General features: G+C 34.6%; 1 protein-coding gene and 1 pseudogene across 6 annotated transcripts in view; both read left to right on the top strand.

Moving 5' to 3' along the window:
* STXBP5L (syntaxin binding protein 5L) overlaps positions 1-19,997 on the top strand; it is a 382,439-nt gene that overhangs the window by 145,380 nt on the left and 217,062 nt on the right. For all 6 annotated transcript variants that reach the window (XM_042955305.1, XM_042955304.1, XM_042955306.1 and 3 more), the window contains exon 7: positions 6,110-6,173. In XM_042955305.1, the coding sequence (XP_042811239.1) occupies positions 6,110-6,173 (64 nt within the window). The remainder of the gene's footprint in view (positions 1-6,109; positions 6,174-19,997) is intronic.
* On the top strand, positions 7,601-7,698 carry LOC122199012 (annotated as a pseudogene).

A 19,997-nucleotide genomic window follows, 5' to 3' on the forward strand; every position in this document is an offset into this window, starting at 1 on the left:
ACTTTGGCATTGATATTTAAGTTTTTGCACATGTAAAAATGTGAAATTCTCCAAATGTGAAGCTTTGTGGAATTCCAAGTTATCTTTTTGTAGTACATACATGGACAATTTTCCTGGTCACTGTCTCCTGGTCACTTAATCAGGAAAAAATTTTTCTTTAATAAATGTTTATGTTCTGTGCATATTAGGTCCTTAATAAGATATATTTAACTTGAGTCTGGCTCATTCTCTCTCTTGTATAGATATATTCTAAGTTACATAATTAATTCTCCAAAGCTCTGATTAAAACAGCCTATTTTTATGAAGCTTGAGTCTGGTCTTTATGATAAATCTACCATTCCCAATTTTTAATGTTTCAATGTGCCTGTATATTACTTGATAGGAAAGGTTATTACTAATTATGATCTTCTTATAATATTCCTTTTGTATTATGTCCTAATGGGTCTTTTATCAATGGTAATTCTTCATCCCTGATTAGATTAAGAGCTGCTCCAGGGCAGAATCTTTGTTCACTGTTCCTTTCTTTTTCTTCATACTTCGCTTATTTTGGTGCTTTCCAAAGAGTGGTTACTAAGTGATTGATGACACTACTGAAGAGTTACTTTGATAGTTACACTCTACTATTGACTTACAGCTTTCATTCATAATTGGCATGAGCTATTTTACTCATATATATTTTGATGTTCTATATGTGTATTTTAAAAAAATTTATCCTATAGTCAACTATGTCTTCCAAAAATTATTTACTTTTTTAGCTACTTGGGAAAGATTTTCCCACTATAATCTCAGTTCTATAGAAGTGGTAAATAGGGATGAACTTAATGTTTGCTTTCATAATATTGTTTTAGGATATTGATAAAAACATAAATAAACTTGAGAGATTGAATTATAAACTTTTATACAAATTTAACATTAGTACAAATAGTAATAGATGTATCATTTGTGTTTAGTTGAATGATGCTAATTAAGAAGTTTATTATCCAAATATATCAAATATTTCATCACTTTTGCTGTTTTGTTTCCATATTCACATACTTACCAAATACTTTTCATAGTTCATTAGTGATTTCTACTTTACCTGTATGTATTTATATAGTCTAACTTTTACGATTTCAGGACTAATGATGAATTTAAAAACTGTAAAGGAGGGTAAAATTAGAAGGAACTAAAAATAAGACACTTTTATTTTTCATAGTATGATCTTAGACATGTGATACAGCATCATAATAGAATCTACCATTTATAGAAATATCAAATTTTATAGAGTTGTACATGCCTCTGAAAAATGTCCTGAAATATCCTCAAGAAATTATTAGTAGGCAACATTACCTCTTGAATGTTTCTTGGTTTACATAGACCAAATTTCCAAAAGTGTGTTCCATGCAATTATAGATCCATTGTGATACATATAATTTTAAATGGCAACTGCCAGTCTCCTAGAACGGTCTTTTAACTGCTCTCTACCTCTTCAGGTACATTAGAAAATACATGTCACTTCCTGTTAATATGTGTCAAGTGTATGGGACAATAATACAAATATATTTAAAAGATCATTTCAGTAATAGAATTTTAGACACAAGTTTTAACAATACATTTTCTAAGTATAGCAAATGCAGAATTGTCTTTAAGAGATGTGAAATTATTACTAGGTAAGTTCTTACTTGAAATACTTTCCATTCAATGTTATTTTGTAATTTGTTTCTTTTTTTAGTGAAGTCTTTTAATTGTAATTATAGTCAATTCCCATAATTATAAATATTTTGTGCTCCCAAAATGTATGTATTAATTATTTGGAAACTGGAACACATTTTCCGTAGAAACAGTGATGTTTATAGACCCATAAAATAGTAGCATAGAACTAAACTGACATAAAAAAAATTTCTATGGGAAAATGTATTCCAGGTTTGAGCACAAAAATAAATATTTCTGTGGAACAGCCCTGGCTTTTAAAAATATATAACCGGGGCGCCTGGGTGGCTCAGTCGGTTAAGCATCCGACTTCGGCTCAGGTCACTATCTAACAGTTCGTGAGTTCGAGCCCCGCGTCGGGCTCTGTGCTGACAGCTCAGAGCCTGGAGCCTGTTTCAGATTCTGTGTCTCCCTCTCTCTGGACCTCCCCCGTTCATGCTCTGTCTCTCTCTGTCTCAAAAATAAATAAACGTTAAAAATATATAACCTATTTTTTTCTACATATGGTTAAAATTTGAGCATGAAATTCAGAATTAAATAATAAATGTAAGACTTGTGTTTAACAATCACTCAAACATGTTTATTGTACACTACGATATGCTCTGTACTGGAAACAACTATGAACTGGGAAGACATAGTTACTGTCCTCTTGGGGCTTTTAGTCTAATAAAGGTGAGATTAATTAAAAAGGCAATTCCAATATATTGGAAATAAAATGTGACAATTCCATAAGAAGGACACCTAACATGGGGTCTCAGAGAAGTGTCTGTGAAGGAAGTTACATCTATGTTGCTATCTGACAGGATGAGAATTTCAGTTGAGTGAAGAATTGGGAGACAGGGGTGGAAGTACTCTAGGAGGAGGGGATAGAAAGTTTAAAGGGTGGAATTTGAGAGAGTTTTTGTTCCATGCACAGGAATTTTAAGTAGTTTAGTTGGTTGTAATACCTGGGAGAGAGGATGACAAAGGAGAAGTAATCAGGGGATATAATATGAGGAGAAGTAATCAGGGGATATAATATGAAAGGCTTTTTAAGGCAGTTTGAGAAGTTTGGACTTCTAAGGCCAAGGGCTAGATTTTGAAGGGCTTTATGCAGAGAGTTGACTTGATTAAATATGCATTTAGGAAGACTACTCTGAAGGCAAATATGAAGAAATGATTAAAGAGAGAAAGACTGTATTCTAGGTAAACATTATGATTGATTTAGGAGTGGAGATAAGCTGTCATAATTAAATAAATAGAAGATAGAAGAGGCCAGACTTGGGTATTATGGAAGGATCTAAGAACAATGAGAAGAATTAAGAGATGTTAGGCTTGAGCCACTGTGTAGGTAAGGGTGCCATTTAGTGAAATAAAGTAGGAGATTGAGTAAGTTGGGAGTAAAATAATTTTAGGTTCAATTAGGTTCAATTTTAGGTTCAATTTTAGGTAGGTTGAGTTGTATGTGTTTGTAAGACATTCAAAATGATATGAAGTGGGATATATGGATCTGAAGGTAATGAGATCTGAATTTATGGTCATTGAAACCATGAAAAAAGATGAGATTGTGTATGAAGAGTATATAGAAAACAGGTAGCAAACTAGCAGACACTCAACCAATTCTGACTCACAGATATGTTTTGTTTGGCTACCAGAGTTTTAAGTATGTTCTGAGTTATTTGTAATATTTGAAAATTGGTAGAGTAGAAATAAAAAGTTGTACTTCCAGATTTTCATGAAAATTCATGATGAGACAATTCTAGTTCAGTATTGTTGTCATGGCAGTCAATAATCAATCCACCTTTTGTAGGTGGATAATGTGCTATCCAGTTGGCACAGTTCTCATTCAGCCTATTTAATTCATTTGCAAATCTTGCCTGGCTCCTGTGCATTCTTGAATTCATGACCATATATAACATGGGAATAGATGACAGACAAGGGCAGAATGAAAAGGAATATCAATATTTAAGATATAGAAAGAGAAAGAAAGTCCACAAAGGAAACTATTAAGAAGCTATCATGGTGAATGGGAGGAAGATAAATAAATAGGGATACCTAGAAATATTATTGGGCATTATTTAGATAGATATTACATGACTTTAAGGTCATTGATAATTCTATCTAAAGTAATTTTTGTAGGATTTACAGAATCTAGAGTACACCAATGCTTTATGGCTATAAGTTTTTCAAGGAATGCTTGATGGTTTTTGGAGGTACAATGTCAGGGGAAAAGTCAGAAAAAACATATCAAAATGTTAGTAGTCATTATATTTAGGCAGTGAAATAATATGAGAGTTTTTTTTCTTTTGACTATTAGTGTCTTCTAAGTTTGGCTTGCTTTCTTTCTTTCTTTCTTTCTTTCTTTCTTTCTTTCTACCAATAATATATCTTCTATAGTATGAAAAAGTAAATACAAACAACTGAAGTTTAATGCTAGATTATTTTCTGAACTTGAGTGTTTAACAGAGTTTGAGAGTCTAAATGGTAGAGTCTTGCATGTGGCCTTAGTAGTGTTTCTTAAAGTATATTTCAGTGATTGCCTTAATATGGTCAATGAGGAAGGATCCTATGAACCAACACTTTTGGAAAATATCAAAGATTTGTAATATTCACTTGCAAATTATGGCTTTAAGAAGTTTTATAGAAGAAAAAAATATGTAACTATGTTTAATTCAGGGTTTCCCAAACTTTTTAAATATGGAACACTCTTTAAGTGAAATAACTTATATATTTACTAGTTAATCATAGAGTACACTTTGTTATTTGCTGTTCCAATCAAACCCAAGAGACAGGGGTATGTAGTTTGTTGGATATTATTAATTTCCAAAGGATAATTGAAGGACATTGTCCTTATCAGAGGCACTTATACTCTAATAAAACACTACATTTAGAATGCAAATAGTAACTCTGGTTCCCAATTATTCCATTGATTTACAGCAGTCATAATGCATACTGTTCATTGAGTGCTTAACATGTTTTGCCATTATATTAGGTGATATATTCTAATTTTCCATTTTTAGAAAAACTATTTCCATTTTTAGATAATGAGATTTAGGATAAAACCAGTAACAAAATATCTAATAAATCTGTATTTATTCCTCTGAGTCACTGTGGGAAGTCGGTATCTAGGGAACCTAGAGTTACTTAATTTGTCAGTTTTCTCTGATTCCAACAAGTTTTTAAAATTTAATTTTCTTTACTATTTTGTGAAGAATCTTTGATGGTTTTAATGTGTGCATAAGAAATAAATTAGAATTATGTCAATATAATCATAATAGAATTAGTCTGGCACAAATAGACTGTTGAAGAAAGGATGTGGAAAAATGAGCAGTAACAAATCTATGGTCATATCAGGTCATATTATATTTAACCATGACATAATCATATTTAACAGTATGTTAAAATAAGGAACACAAAAGAAACATGCTAGATATCAGAGTAGAATAAATTTAAAGTCAGATTTACAGAGCATAGGTCCTTTTAACAATATGCACTTAGACACATAGTTACCTGTTATTGCTTACCCTAGGTAACAAATAAGTAAGACATAACCAGTGAACTATGTTTCCTCAGTTTGTCAGTTTTCTGTAATCTGGCTATCACTAGAGAGAGTTTCTTTGTAAATCAAAGGAGATACTAAAATTTTCTTAGGAGCAAAATTAGAGATTTTATGTCAAAAGAAATTGTAAATCAGTTATATACTTTGCAATTTGGTTGCAAGGATTTACAGCATTAGCCTTATGGCTGTGTAAGTTTTCTTTCTTGTGTAACTAAAAGTTCAATTTTAAATTTTCGGAGGTCCAGATAAGGCAACAAACATAAAAATTCCCAGTCCATAAATCCATACTTTTATGAAAAGGCATCATCTTGATTATTCATAATTTTCCTTTGATAATGAGGAAATAAAGTTGATAACATGAAAATATCTAAAGCATCGCTTTCATTATTAATATTGTCCCTTCGAGTATTTAATTTTTGTGCTATAGAAATAAAGAATCCTAGGGTACCTGGGTGGCTCAGTCGGTTAAGCATCTGACTTCAGCTCAGATCGTGATCTCATGGTTTGTGAGTTTGAGATCCACATTGGGTCTGTCTGCAGCACAAAGCCTGCTTTGGATCCTCTGTCCCCTTCTCTCTCTGCCCCTCCCCTGGTTGTGCTTGCTCTCTCAAAAATAAATAAACATTTAAAACAAAAAAGAAATGAAGAACCCTATTGTTATATGGATCTATGTTCTTAAACCTGATTTTAAAAAAATTACACCTATTTTAACAGAGTTAATAGGAAAAAGAAAGATAGTCTTCAAGAAAAACAACCAAATTTCAAATGAATAACTCTCAGATTATTAAGAGTGTATTCTAGTATAATTTCTTTATTCCAGTCTCTAATGGTAAGGTGTTTTAATTTTTATTTTTTAATTACTATTTTGAATTAATTTAACAGATCCACAAAGACTCATCCAGGTCCAGTTGTACATTTAAGTGATAGCCCAAGAGATGAAGGGAAAGTGAGTATTACAATACCATTATTCTTGCATTTATTTTCCTCATTCTTGAATGAAGGTGTTTCTTGTTCTTATTTTGTTCCTAACTTGTAGCACAGTTCATAGCATTCAGTGTTTTCTAAAATTAAAATATGTTGAATGAATGAATGAGCAAATAAATGAATGAATGAATGAATTGTTCACAATAATGGTCCCAAATTAAGTCTCTTTTTTCACCTAGAGTTAAAGTTGATATTTAATTCTAGAATTTTGAGGAAGGTATGGGACATGTGGAACAACTTCCATTTTCAAATATTCTGTGCTGGAACTTAACAATTTGATTATCAATATCATTAATCATAGGCCTCTGCTATTCAGTTTTGGTAATGATACATGACCAATATTAAATAATCATAAATTAGCCAATCTTGATTTTATAAATAGGTAATTATATAGAAAATTTTCTCAGGTTATAGAAATAATCCTTATTCATTTTGATCATTCATAATTTTCATTTTGAGGAAACAAAGTTGATAACATGAAAAGATCTAAAGCATCACTTTCATCATAAATATTCCTTCTTCAATAATATATTTTTTGCTAAATACCATAGAAAACACCTGTATAAATTAGTTAGTATAGGTTTTCTTCTTTGTTTATTTTTAAATGATAGAAAGTGAATTTGTCTAGTAAATATTGAGCCTGCAAGTCAAGTTTGCCTGATGGTAATAGAAAGAACATTGGATTTCTTCAAATTGATCCATTAATACACTGTAATTCCAATCAGGTGTCATCAGAATTTACTTATTTTTAAGGAAATTATTCTAAAATTCGTAAGAAAGTATTTTTCTCCAGATCCTCACCAACACTTGTTATTTCTTCTGTTTTTTATTTCAGCCACTCTAACAAGTGTAAGGTGACAATCTCATTGTGGTTTTTATTTGCATTTTCTTGATGATGAGTGATGTTGTGCATCTTTTCATGTGTCTGTTGGTCATCTGTATGTCTTATTTGGAAAAATGTCTATTCAGGGCCTCTGCCCATTTTTTAATTGGATTATTTGGGGTTTTTTTGGTGTTGTATAAGTTCTTAATATATTTTGGATATTAACCCCTTATTGCATATATCATTTGCAAATATCTTTTCCCATTCAGTAGGTTGTCTTTTTGTTTTATTAATGGTTTCCTTCGCTGTGCAAAACCTTTTATTTTGGTGTAGTCCCACTAGCTTAATTTTGCTTTTGTTTTCCTTGCATGAAGAGACATATCTGGAAAAATATTTCTACAGCTGATGTCTAAGAAGTTACCACCCATTTTTTCTTCTAGGAGTTTTATGGTTTCAGGTCTCATATTTAGGTCTTTAATCCATTTTTGAGTTTATTTTTGTGTATAGTATAAGAAAGCAGTACATTTTCATTCTTTTGCATGTAGCTGTCTAGTTTTCTAAGCACTGTGCTCCTTTGGCAGCACATATATTAAAATCACAGAGAAGATTGGAATGGCCCCTGGGCAAGGATGACATGCAACTTAGTTTTCCCAGCATCATATGTTGAAGACACTGTCTTTTCTCCATTATATATTCTTGCCTCCTTTATTATAGATTAATTGACCATATAAGCATGGGTTTATTTCTGGGCTCTCTAATCTGTTCCATTGATCTATGTGTCTGTTCTTATACCAGTACCATGCTGTTTTGATTACTACAGTTTTATAGTGTATCTTGAATTCTGGAATTGTGATACCTCTAGCTTTGTACACAGTTTCTGGGAATGCAAATTGGTGCAGCCACTGTGGAAAACAGTATAGAAGTTCCTCAAAAAATTAAAAATAGAAATACCATATGATCTAATAATTACAGTACTGGATATTTTCCAAAGAAAACAACAACAACAACAACAACAACAACAACAACAACAACAACACCCCCATTCATTTGAAAAGATATATGCACCCCTGTGTTTAATGCAGCATTGTTTTTTTTTTTTAATTTTTTTAACGTTTATTTATTTTTGAGACAGAGAGAGACAGAGCATGAACGGGGGAGGGGCAGAGAGAGAGGGAGACACAGAACCAGAAGCAGGCTCCAGGCTCTGAGCCATCAGCCCAGAGCCCAACGCGAGGCTCGAACTCACGGACCGCAAGATCATGACCTGAGCTGAAGTCGGATGCTTAACCAACTGAGCCACCCAGGCGCCCCAATGCAGCATTGTTAACAATGGCAAACATATGGTAGCAACCCATGTGTTCATCCATAGATGGATGAGTAAAGAAGATGTGGTATATATACACAATAAAATATTACTCAGCCATAAAAAAGAATGAGATCTTGCCATTTGCAACAATATGGATGGACCTGGAGGGTATGATGCTTAGTGAAATAAGAGAAAGACAAATACCATATGATTTCACTCATATGTGGAATTTAAGAAACAAAACAAATGAACAATGAGAAAAAAAGACAAGCAAAAAAAACCAGACTCTTACATATAGAGACAAACCCATGGTTGCCAGAGGGGAGGTGGTTGGGGAGAAGGGTAAAATAGATAAATGGAAGAACAAAATTGTTGAATCATTATATGGTACACCTGAAACTAATATAACACTATATATTATACTTCAGTTAAGAAGAAAATAAAATTAGTAACTATAAATTTTAAAAAAGGAAAATATTTAAAATATTTTTAAAATTTTTACCTCAATTTTTTATTTAAATTCTGGTTAGTTAACAAACATTTTAATATTAGTTTCACATACTGAGATACCACTGGTCAGATACCACACTGGTCAGAGTGGCTAAAAAGAACAAATCAGGAGACTATAGATGTTGGAGAGGATGTGGAGAAACGGGAACCCTCTTGCACTGTTGGTGGGAATGCAAACTGGCGCAGCCACTCTGGAAAACAGTGTGGAGGTTCCTCAAAAAATTAAAAATAGATCTCCCCTATGACCCAGTAATAGCACTGCTAGGAATTTACCCAACGGATACAGGAGTGCTGATGCATAGGGGCACTTGTACCCCAATGTTTATAGCAGCACTTTCAACAATAGTCAAATTGTGGAAAAAGCCTAAATGTCCATCAGCTGATGAATGGATAAAGAAGATGTGGTTTATATACACAATGGAATACTACTTGGCAATGAGAAAGAATGAAATCTGGCCATTTGTAGCAATATGGATGGAACTGGAGAGTGTTATGCTAAGTGAAATAAGTCAGGCAGAGAAAGACAGATACCATATGTTTTCACTCATATGTGGATGCTGAGAAACTTAACAGAAGACCAGGGGGAAGGGAAAGGGGGGGAAAAAGTTACAGGGAGGGAGGGAGGGAAACCATAAGAGACTCTTAAATACTGAGAACAAACTGAGGGTTGATGGGGAGTGGGGGAGAGGAGAAAGTGGTTGATGGGCACTGAGGAGGGCACCTGTTGGGATGAGCACTGGGTGTTGTATGGAAACCAGTTTGACAATAAATTACATATAAAAAATAATGAAAATAAATAAACTTAATAAAATGAAAAAAAAATAAAGTTTAATGGACTAGAAAAAATATTAGTTTCAGGTATAGAATTTAGTGATTCATCACTTACATACAACTCCCAGTGCTCATCACAGCAAGTGCCCTCCTTAATGCCCATCATCCATTTAACTCATCCCCCACTGCCACCTCCCCTTCCAGTAACCTTTAGTTTGTTCTCTATAGTTAAATCTGTTTTCTGGTTTGCCTCTCTTTTTTTTAATCCCCCTATGTTCATCTGTTTTGTTTCTTAAATTCCACATATGACTGAAATCATATGGTATTTGTCTTTCTTTGACTTATATTGCTTAGCATAATACTTTCTAGCTCCAACCTGTGTTATTACAAATGGCAAGATTTCATTCTTCTTTATGGCTGAGGAATATCCCACTTGGCATCATAGGGTGTTGCCTCTTACCTCTAAAGAACAGCACTTGGCTGCTGTGAGAAGGAAATATCCTCACTTAAGTACTAGGGAAATGGAATATCCCATTTTTTCCACATCAGACTGGCAAAATATTAAAAATTAAAAATAATATCAGGTAATGGAAAACATCACCCCCCCCCCCCACACACACACATACATACCACATCTTCTTTAGCCATTCATCAGTCGGTGGACATTTGGGTTCTTTCCATAATTTGGCTATTGTTAAAAAGTAATACAATACATTGTGATATTGGTACAGGGGGATACAAAAAGACCAATAGATGTAAATGGATATTCCAGAAATGGTTCAGACTTTTGGGGTAATTTTTGGATATTTTAGAGAAGATGTTTTAGGACATAAAAAACTATTGAATAAATGGTGATGGACAATTGGATATCCATTTTGAAAAAAAAAAGTAACGTCTCTCTACCTTACTCCATTCACAGAAGTAAATTCCAGATGGAGAAAATACATAAACATTAAAATCACAACTCAGAAAGTTTTAGAAGAAACTATAGGAAATGAGTTGTTACTGTAAAGTAGAGACATCCTTAGGAAAGACATAAAACCTAAAAGCTTTAAGGAATGTACCATAACAAGACAATCATGATAAGAGATAGGCAATAAAGAGGGAGATATTTGCTACGTATAGTAGGCAGATAATGAACATGCAAAATATATAAAAAACTTGTACCATATCCTCATCTTTCATAATAGGAAATCAATATGTGTAATTAATATATCAAGAAATTGAAATATAAATATATTTAGAAATATGAGAGTAAGTTTACTAGAAAAGGCAGTTATAAGAGTTGAAAATGTGTTGCCTCTTACCTCTAAAGAACAGAGTTTGGCTGCTGTGTGAAGGAAATATCCTCACTTATAAGTACTAGGGAAATGCAATATCCCATTTTTTCTACATCAGACTGGCAAAATATTAAAAATTAAAAATAATATCAGGTAATGGAAAATATTAATAATGAATAATGGACACCTAAATACAGCTCTAGTAGGTATATATACCAATATGGGCAATCTGGCATTATCACCATTTAAAACATGTATTCATTATGACTTAGAAAATTCATTTCAGAGGTCTATCCTATTTATATTACCAAGGGCCAAAATATTGAAAACAGAATAAAGTTCAATTAATAGAAAATGGAATAAATGTATGCCAATATATCCATATTATAGAATGCTGTACTGATATGGAAAGTTCTTTAAGCCATGTTTTAAAAATAAAAGTTGAAGAACAATAAGTGCAGTATAAGGCCACTTGAATAATGCATTTGTGTTTTTATTATATATTCAAATACCCAAGAAAAAAGGCCTGAAAGTATATGTACAAATCTGGGGAGGATACTGGAGATTGGAACTGGGGAAAGTGATCAAAGGTATTGATAGTCCCCTTTGTTCATATTTTTATGAATATAATGTGTGTTAAGTAATTAAAAATTAAAAGGGATGAGAAATAAATTAGTATTAATGTCAGAAAACTACATGTTTGAAATCTTGAATAAATCATTTGACTTTTTTTAAAAGTTTGTTTATTTTGAGAGAAAGAGCACTAATGACTGCATGTGCAAGCAGGGGAGGGGCAGAGAGAGAGAGCGAGAGAGAGAATCTCTCCATTTGTCAGTGCAGAACCTGCCACAGGACTCAATCCTGCAAACTGCGATTTCATGACCAGAGCTGAAATCAAGAGTGAGATGCTTAACCAACTGAGCCACCCAGGTGCCCCCAAATTGTTTGACTTCTTGTACATTAGTTCTTCCATCAACAGCCTTTTGACACATAGAGGTTTTTTCTTATTTTAATGTATTGGATTTTATCAGTCTTTTCATTTGTTTCTTGCATTTTGTATCTTACTCAGTAAATCATTTCTTCCTGTGGGAAAATATCATCCTTGTTTTAAAACAGAAGGTCAGTTTTAAGGCTTTCCATTTCACGATTAGATTTTAACTTAAATATAATTTATTTTATATTGGTTTGAAATAAGGGATATGTCTGTTTTTACAGATAAATAATTCATTTATTGAATAGTTAATTTAGTTACTAATTTATAAGGACATATCACTCACATATGAAATTCCCATGCTTGAATGGATCTTTTTTCTGGACTTTTCCTCTGTTGCATTGATATATTTATTTATTAGTGTACTATTACTACATTTTATTAGTAATAATACCTTTACAAAACATCTTGTTATCTGGTAGGTCCTCCACCTCTTCCTTCTCTATCTTGGCTTTTTCTGAACATTTATTGTACTATATACACTGCAGAATCAGTTTCTAAAACTCTATGTAAATGTCTCCTGGGATTTTGTTTGTAATTTGAACATACCGATTAGAAAAAATTTACTTAAGATATGAATGTTCCAACTATAAACATAGTGTTTCCTTTAGCCTTCTTTTTTTCTATATAGCTTTATAACTTTTTCCACAAAATTCATATGTATATCTTTTGTTAGATTAATTCTAAGTACTTTATAGATTTTATTGTTTCTGTGAATTAATTTTCTTAAAAATTAATTTTAAGTCATTTTAGTGCATAAAATATTGATTTTGTTATTTTGTGTTCATTGTGTCACCTAATGTTTTGTTTTTAATGGCTGTCCTTAGATTACCTGGAATATGCTATGTATAAAAGCATAGCAAACATAGACAAATTTTGTTTCTTCCTTTCTAATATTTATATATTTTTATATACATATTTGTTTTGTTGGATAGGAACCCAGTGGAGGTGAATATAAATGGCTTTAATGGGAACTTTCTTTTGTTTCCAACTGCAAAAGAAATATCTTCCAAGATTTCAAAATTAAGATGTTTGCTACAGGTTTTTGGTTGATTGCTTTTATGAAGTTCACCTATTTCCAATATTCAAAGAGTTTTAAATTATAAACAGTGTTGAATTTTTTGGATGCGTTTCTACATGCATTGAGATATGTTTTGTGCTAATCTCAGTCTATTGATAAGGATGCTATATAGGATCTAGAAATACCTGGGGACACTAGCTGGACCTGAACCAGCTCTCATCAACATTTCCTTTTTCAGAGCCAGTGTTGTGGCTAGACCAGCCCTTGTGGTTTTTTTTAATGGTCAAGATACCCCTCAGCAACAATCATCAGGGAACTTTGAAAAACAAGATTATTGTTCATGAGTCCTAGAGGGTACACAACATGGTTGGGGCCATTCAGTGAAGTCATAGGTAGAGAAAGAGAGAGTGCATGTACCTGGGGTTCTGATTTTATTGAGGATGGAATGCCTAGGGTTTCACATGTTCACTTTATTTGTGAAATAAAACAGAAGAGTGGGAATTTAAGTGTGGGAAAGGAAAAGTAAGCTGTCAATAAAATTGTCAGTTTATCTGTGTCAACCAGAGCTTTCTAAAAAAGGGGAACTTCATGGGTGGGGTATCCTGGCTCTTTATTTAGTCATGTAGCTTGCAATGTGTTTCTTCAAGATGGATGTCTGAAGTGAATGCCCCAGCAATCAAAAGTTTAATGTCAGACACTTATATTACAAAAAAAAGAAAGCTATCATGTACTTATACTACAAGATGAGTATTCCTTAAATTGTTAATTTGTTGAAATATTAATAGATTTTCTAATTAAAAACATTTACATTTCTGGGATAAATTCAACCTGGAAGGGACAATTTTCCACAGAGGCTTTGTGATGAGGTGAAAGAAGGAACACATTACTGATGTTAAGTGTTATACTGAAACAGCATAGTATTGTGGAATCAGAAAACAGACCATCCTCTCTCTGAGATATTATTTACTAAAGAAACTGTGCATTAGTGTATCAAATCGAAGAGGGTGCCCTTGAACTGAGAGATGCTTATATTGGGCATAATACTGTATACATTTCCTTGAATTCTCTCAGGCCTGTCTGTATTCCCAAATCATGACTGTTTGCTCCATCTCTGTTTTGGCAAAATTAATCAGTTTTATACAGTACTGTTTCCTTAAGTAGACTGGCTATGCCAAGTCTTAGCTTCTCCCTTTAATTCTGGATTCAGATAATATACCATACTATAAGATATGATATCTGGCTTTCCTACCAGCTACCAAAGGAGTCAAATGACAAGACTCTGAAATGAGGGGGTATTAACTTCCCATGGAGAAAACCTTGACCAATATTAGACAAGACACAGAAATAAATTCTCCTTTCCTTCCTCTCTGTGGTTGGGCTATTCTGAATTATGGTTTTTCCACATAGACTGTTAGAGACATCTAGCAAGGCCAAACATATATACATGCTGAGTGATTGGCTGTGTCTCTTTGTCTTCTCCCATAAAGTAGTGATTAGTGTGATAATGTATCATCTTACTTTTACGTCTTTGCTTTACTTCACTTTTCCTTTATTATTACAGCCCTGAGATTGCAATTCTCTATGAAACATTAGCACTTAAGCCTAGCCTCAGGCTGTTTTCCACAGAACCCTGGTTAAGACAATAATTATCAGAATTGTTCTAGATCAGGGATTGGAAGCTAGAGCCAATGGGACAAATCTCGCTTGAGGCCTTGTTTTTATAAAACGTTTTTTTGGGACACAGCCATGCTAACCATTGTCTGTGGTTGCTTTCTTACCACAAGAGTACAGCCAAGGAGTTGTGACAGAGCTGTAAGGCCTGTGAAGCCTAAACTATTTACTGTCTATCCCTTCACATAAAAAGTTTGCTGCCTCCTGTTCTAGATTGTAGACCCTCAGGATAGGAGTTTGGGTTTGAACTGTCTCCAATTTAAAATCAAAGAACCCACTGAAGGTGCCAAATGAAGTGGTATTAAACTTTATTATGCAGTGACATAATAATTACTTAAACATCCTCATATGAATAATTGTTAAAGGGGCTGATGGAAAGGTAAGACAGTAGGATTTAAAGTACTTGTTGTGTTTAACTGATAAAGAACAAGGATGACTATAATGATGATGGAAAAAAAACAGCTTCCTTTGATGCCCCTTGTATTATTTTCTATTTTGATGTAAATTACCACAAATTTAGTAGTTTGAAACAACACAAATGTATTATCTTATAGTTCTGTAGGCCAGAAGTCCAATACAGGTCTCACTGAGCTAAAATCAAGATATTAGCAGGGCTGCATTCCTTTTTGTTAGCTCTAGAGGAGAATCTATTTTCTCGCCTTTTTAACCTTTTATAAACTGTACACATTTCTAGGCTTAAATCTCCCTTCCTCCATATTCAAAGATAACATAGCATCTCTTTTTAACCATAGCTGGGAGAGGTTCTCAACTCTTAAGGACTCATGTGATTAGATTGGGCCTACCCAGATAATCCAGGATACTCTCTTCATCTCAACAAATCTTAATTACAACTGACAGGTGTTTTTTGTTTTTTGTTTTTTGTTTTTTTTTTTTTTGGTTTGGTTTGTTTTTTTGTCATTTAAGGTAATATATTAATAGGTTCTGAGGATTAGGGCATAGTCATCTTTGGTGGGCATCATTTTATCTACCAAAACACTGGAAATAAGATGATTTAACTCGGAACAGTTGATTACTGAGTTAAGAGACCCTTTAAAGGCAGCTCTAGGGCAGAGTGTGCTAAAAATAGGCCTGTTTATAAGGGGATAAATGCGTAGTTTGATAGGTCTTGTTTGTTAAAGTCAAAGCCCTGATAAGTAAAGAGTGTGACCCTGATTCCTGATATATTCACTTCCTAGGGCTGCCATAACAAAATTCTGTACACTGGGTGACTTCAAACAACAGAAATTTATTATTTCATTTTGGAGGCAGAACTCCAAAATCAAGATATTTGTCAGGCCATGCTCCTTCTCAAGGCTCTAGGAGAGAACCCTTTCTTGCCTCTTCCAGCTTCTTGTGGCTCCTAGTGTCCCTTGATTTCTGGCAGCATGATTCCAGTCTCTTTCTCTGTCTTCACATGACCTTCTTCTCTATGCCTCTGTGTCCTCTCCTCTTTTACAAGGACACCAGTCATTGGCTTTAGGGCCTACCCTTTAGTCAAGGATGATTTCATCTCAAAAAAATTGTCTCCACCTAACATGGGGCTCAGACTTATAACCCTGAGATCAAGGGTCTCATGCTCTTCGGACTGAGCCATCCAGATGCCCCGCATGTCAAAATTCTTAAAAAATTACATATGTAAAGACCTAATTTTCAAATAAGGACACATTCTGAGGGTCTGGGGCGACATTATTCAACCACTACACTTGGAATAGGGAAATTTGTGAGTATAAGCCTGAGAATTTCACCCTCTCCAATTTCCTTGATCCCTCCTGGCCAACAGAAGTACCTATTTACTATTTCCAGAGAATGGTTCTCCTTTTCTAGAGGACTGTAAATGACTGATGAAATTAGGTAGTTTTCTTGCCTGATGATTTTACCCTCACAAGATCAACCTTCAATTTCATTACCTTCAGCCCAGTAATTAGAATCAGATCTCAGAGTTCAGTACAGCCTAATATATAAGCATAAGTTTTCCTCCTGAAAGAAATAGGCACTACATATGAATCCCTCTCCACCAAAGGAATTTAGGAATTGGATAGTCACCAAGTGTATAGGAATGTTTTTTAAGGGGTTGAGTATAGGGGCTACATAGAGGAGAGTTCATTTACATGGGGGCACTCAACCATAATTTGGATTTAATGCTTTGAGAAGGACACCTGGATCTGTTCTGAATCATTTGTTGGGATGGTTCTTTGAAGGCTGGACTCAACAAAAGTATATGGTAAATAAAGTAGAGAGGTATATATAGTATTAAAGAAGGGGTCAGAAGACAGGGAGAGGAGAATTTTAAATGGATATTTTATATTTGTTCTGGCAACTCACTTCCTGACCATATTCCCTAGGAGGCTCTTTTTTTTAATATTAAATATAATTTATTGTCAAACTGGTTTCCATACAACACTCAGTGCTCATCCCAACAGGTGCTCTCCTCAATGCCCATCAACCACTTTCCCCTCTCCCCCACTCCCCATCAATGCTCAGTTCTCAGTATTTAAGAGTCTCCTATGGTTTGCCTTCCTCCCTCTCTGTAACTTGTTTCCTCCTCTTTCCCTTCCCCCTGGTCTTCTGTTAAGTTTCTCAGGATCCACATATGAGTGAAAACATATGGTATCTGTTTTTCTCTGTCTGACTTATTTCACTTAGCATAACACTCTGCAGTTCCATCCATATTGCTACAAATGGCCAGATTTCATTCTTTCTCATTGCCAAGTAGTATTCTATTGTATATATAAACCACATCGTCTTTATCCATTCATCAGCTGATGGACATTTAGGCTCTTTCCACAATTTGGCTATTGTTGAAAGTGCTGCTATAAACATTGGGGTACAAGTGCCCCTATGCATCCTGTATCCGTTGGGTAAATTCCTAGCAGTGTTATTGCTGGATCATAGGGGAGATCTATTTTTAATTTTTTGAGGAACCTCCACACTGTTTTCCAGAGTGGCTGCACCAGTTTGCATTCACCAACAGTGCAAGAGGGTTCCCGTTTCTCCACATCCTCTCCAACATTTATAGTCTCCTGATTTGTTCATTTTAGCCACTCTGACTGGCGTGAGGTGGTATCTCAGTGTGGTTTTGATTTGTATTTTCCTGATGAGGAGTGACGTTGAGCATCTTTTCATGTGTCTGTTGGCCATCTCTATGTCTTTAGAGAAGTGTCTGTTCATGTCTTCTGTCCATTTCTTCACTGGATTTTTTTTTGGGTGTGGAGTTGGGTGAGTTCTTTATAAATTTTGTATACTAGCCCTTTGTCCGACATGTCATTTGCAAATATCTTTTCCCATTTTGTTGGTTGCCTTTTAGTTTTGTTGATTGTTTCCTTTGCAGTGCAGAAGCTTTTTAACTTGAGGTCCCAGTAGTTCATTTTTGCTTTTAATTCCCTTGACTTTGAAGATGTGTCGAGTAAGAAATTGCTGTGGCTGAGATCCAAGAGGTTTTTTCCTGCTTTCTCCTCTAGGGTTTTGATGGTTACCTGTCTCACATTCAGGTCTTTCATCCATTTTGAGTTTATTTTTCTGAATGGTGTAAGAAAGTGGTCTAGTTTCATTCTTCTGCATGTTGCTGTCCAGTTCTCCCAGCACCATTTTTTTTTTTAACGTTTATTTATTTTTTTGAGACAGAGAGAGACAGAGCATGAACGGGGGAGGGGCAGAGAGAGAGGGAGACACAGAATCGGAAGCAGGCTCCAGGCTCTGAGCCATCAGCCCAGAGCCCAACGCGGGGCTCGAACTCATGGACCGTGAGATCGTGACCTGAGCTGAAGTCGGCGGCTTAACCGACTGAGCCACCCAGGCGCCCCTAGCACCATTTGTTAAAGAGACTCTTTTTTCCATTGGATACTCTTTCCTGCTTTGTCAAAGATTAGTTGGCCATACATTTGTGGGTCCAATTTTGGGGTCTGTATTCTATTCCGCTGGTCTATGTGTCTGTTTTTGTGCCAATACCATACTCTATTGATGATTACAGCTTTGTAGTAGAGGCTAAAGTCTGGGATTTTGATGCCTCCCGCTTTGGTTTTCTTCTTCCATATTACTTTGGCTATTTGGAGTGTTTTGTAGTTCCATACAAATCTAGGATTGCTCGTTCTAGCATTGAGAGGAATGCTGGTGCAATTTGATTGGGATTACACTTTTTTTTTAAATATGAAATTTATTGTAGAATTGGTTTCCATACAACACCCAGTGCTCATCCCAACAGGTGCCCTCCTCAATACCCATCAACCACCCTCCCCTCCCTCCCACCACCCCATCAACCCTCAGTTTGTTCTCAGTTTTTAAGAGTCTCTTATGTTTTGGCTCCCTCCATCTCTAACCTCTTTTTTTTTTTCCTTCCCCTCCCCCATGGTCTTCTGTTAAGTTTCTCAGGATCCACATATGAGTGAAAACATATGGTATCTGTCTTTCTCTGTATGACTTATTTCACTTAGCATAACAGTCTCCAGTTCCATCCACATTGCTACAAAAGGCCATATTTCATTCTTTCTCACTGCCATGTAGTATTCCATTGTGTATATAAACCACAATTTCTTTATCCATTCATCAGTTGATGGACATTTAGGCTCTTTCCATAATTTGGCTATTGTTGAAAGTGCTGCTATAAACATTGGGGTACAAATGCCCCTATGCATCAGCACTCCTATATCCCTTTGGTAAATTCCTAGCAGTGCTATTGCTGGGTCATAAGGGAGATCTATTTTTAATTTTTTGAGGAACCTCCACACTGTTTTTCAGAGTGGCTGCGTGATTGGGATTGCATTGAATGTGTAGATAGCTTTGGTTAGTATTGACATTTTAACAATATTTATTCTTCCAATCCATGAGCATGGAATGTTTTTCCATTTCTTTGATTCTTCTTCAGTTTCCTTCTTAAGCTTTTTATAGTTTTCAGCATACAGATCTTTTATGTCTTTGGTTATGTTTATTCCTAGGTATGTTATGATTCTTGGTGCAATTGTGAATGGGATCAGATTCTTTATTTCTCTTTCTTTTGCTTCATTATTTGTGTATAAAAATGCAACTGATTTCTGTACGTTGATTTTGTACCCTACAACTTTGCTGAATTCATGTATCAGTTCTAGCAGACTTTTGGTGGAGTCTGTCAGGTTTTCCATGTAGAGTATCTGTTGTCTGCGAAAAGTGAAAGTTTGACTTCATCTTTGCCAATTTTGATGCCTTTGATTTCCTTTTGTTGTCTGATTGCTGAAGCTAGGACTTCCAACACTACGTTAAACAACAGTGGTGAGAGTGGACATCCCTGTCATGTTCCTGATCTCAGGGAGAAAGCTCTCAGTTTGTCCCCATTGAGGATAATATTAGCTGTGGGCTTTTCATAAATGGCTTTTATGATGTTTAAGTATGTTCCCTCTACCTCGACTTTCTCGAGGGTTTTTATTAAGAAAAGATGCTTAATTTT

This window comes from Panthera leo, chromosome C2, assembly GCF_018350215.1.
Source record: "Panthera leo isolate Ple1 chromosome C2, P.leo_Ple1_pat1.1, whole genome shotgun sequence".
NCBI lineage: Eukaryota > Metazoa > Chordata > Mammalia > Carnivora > Felidae > Panthera > Panthera leo.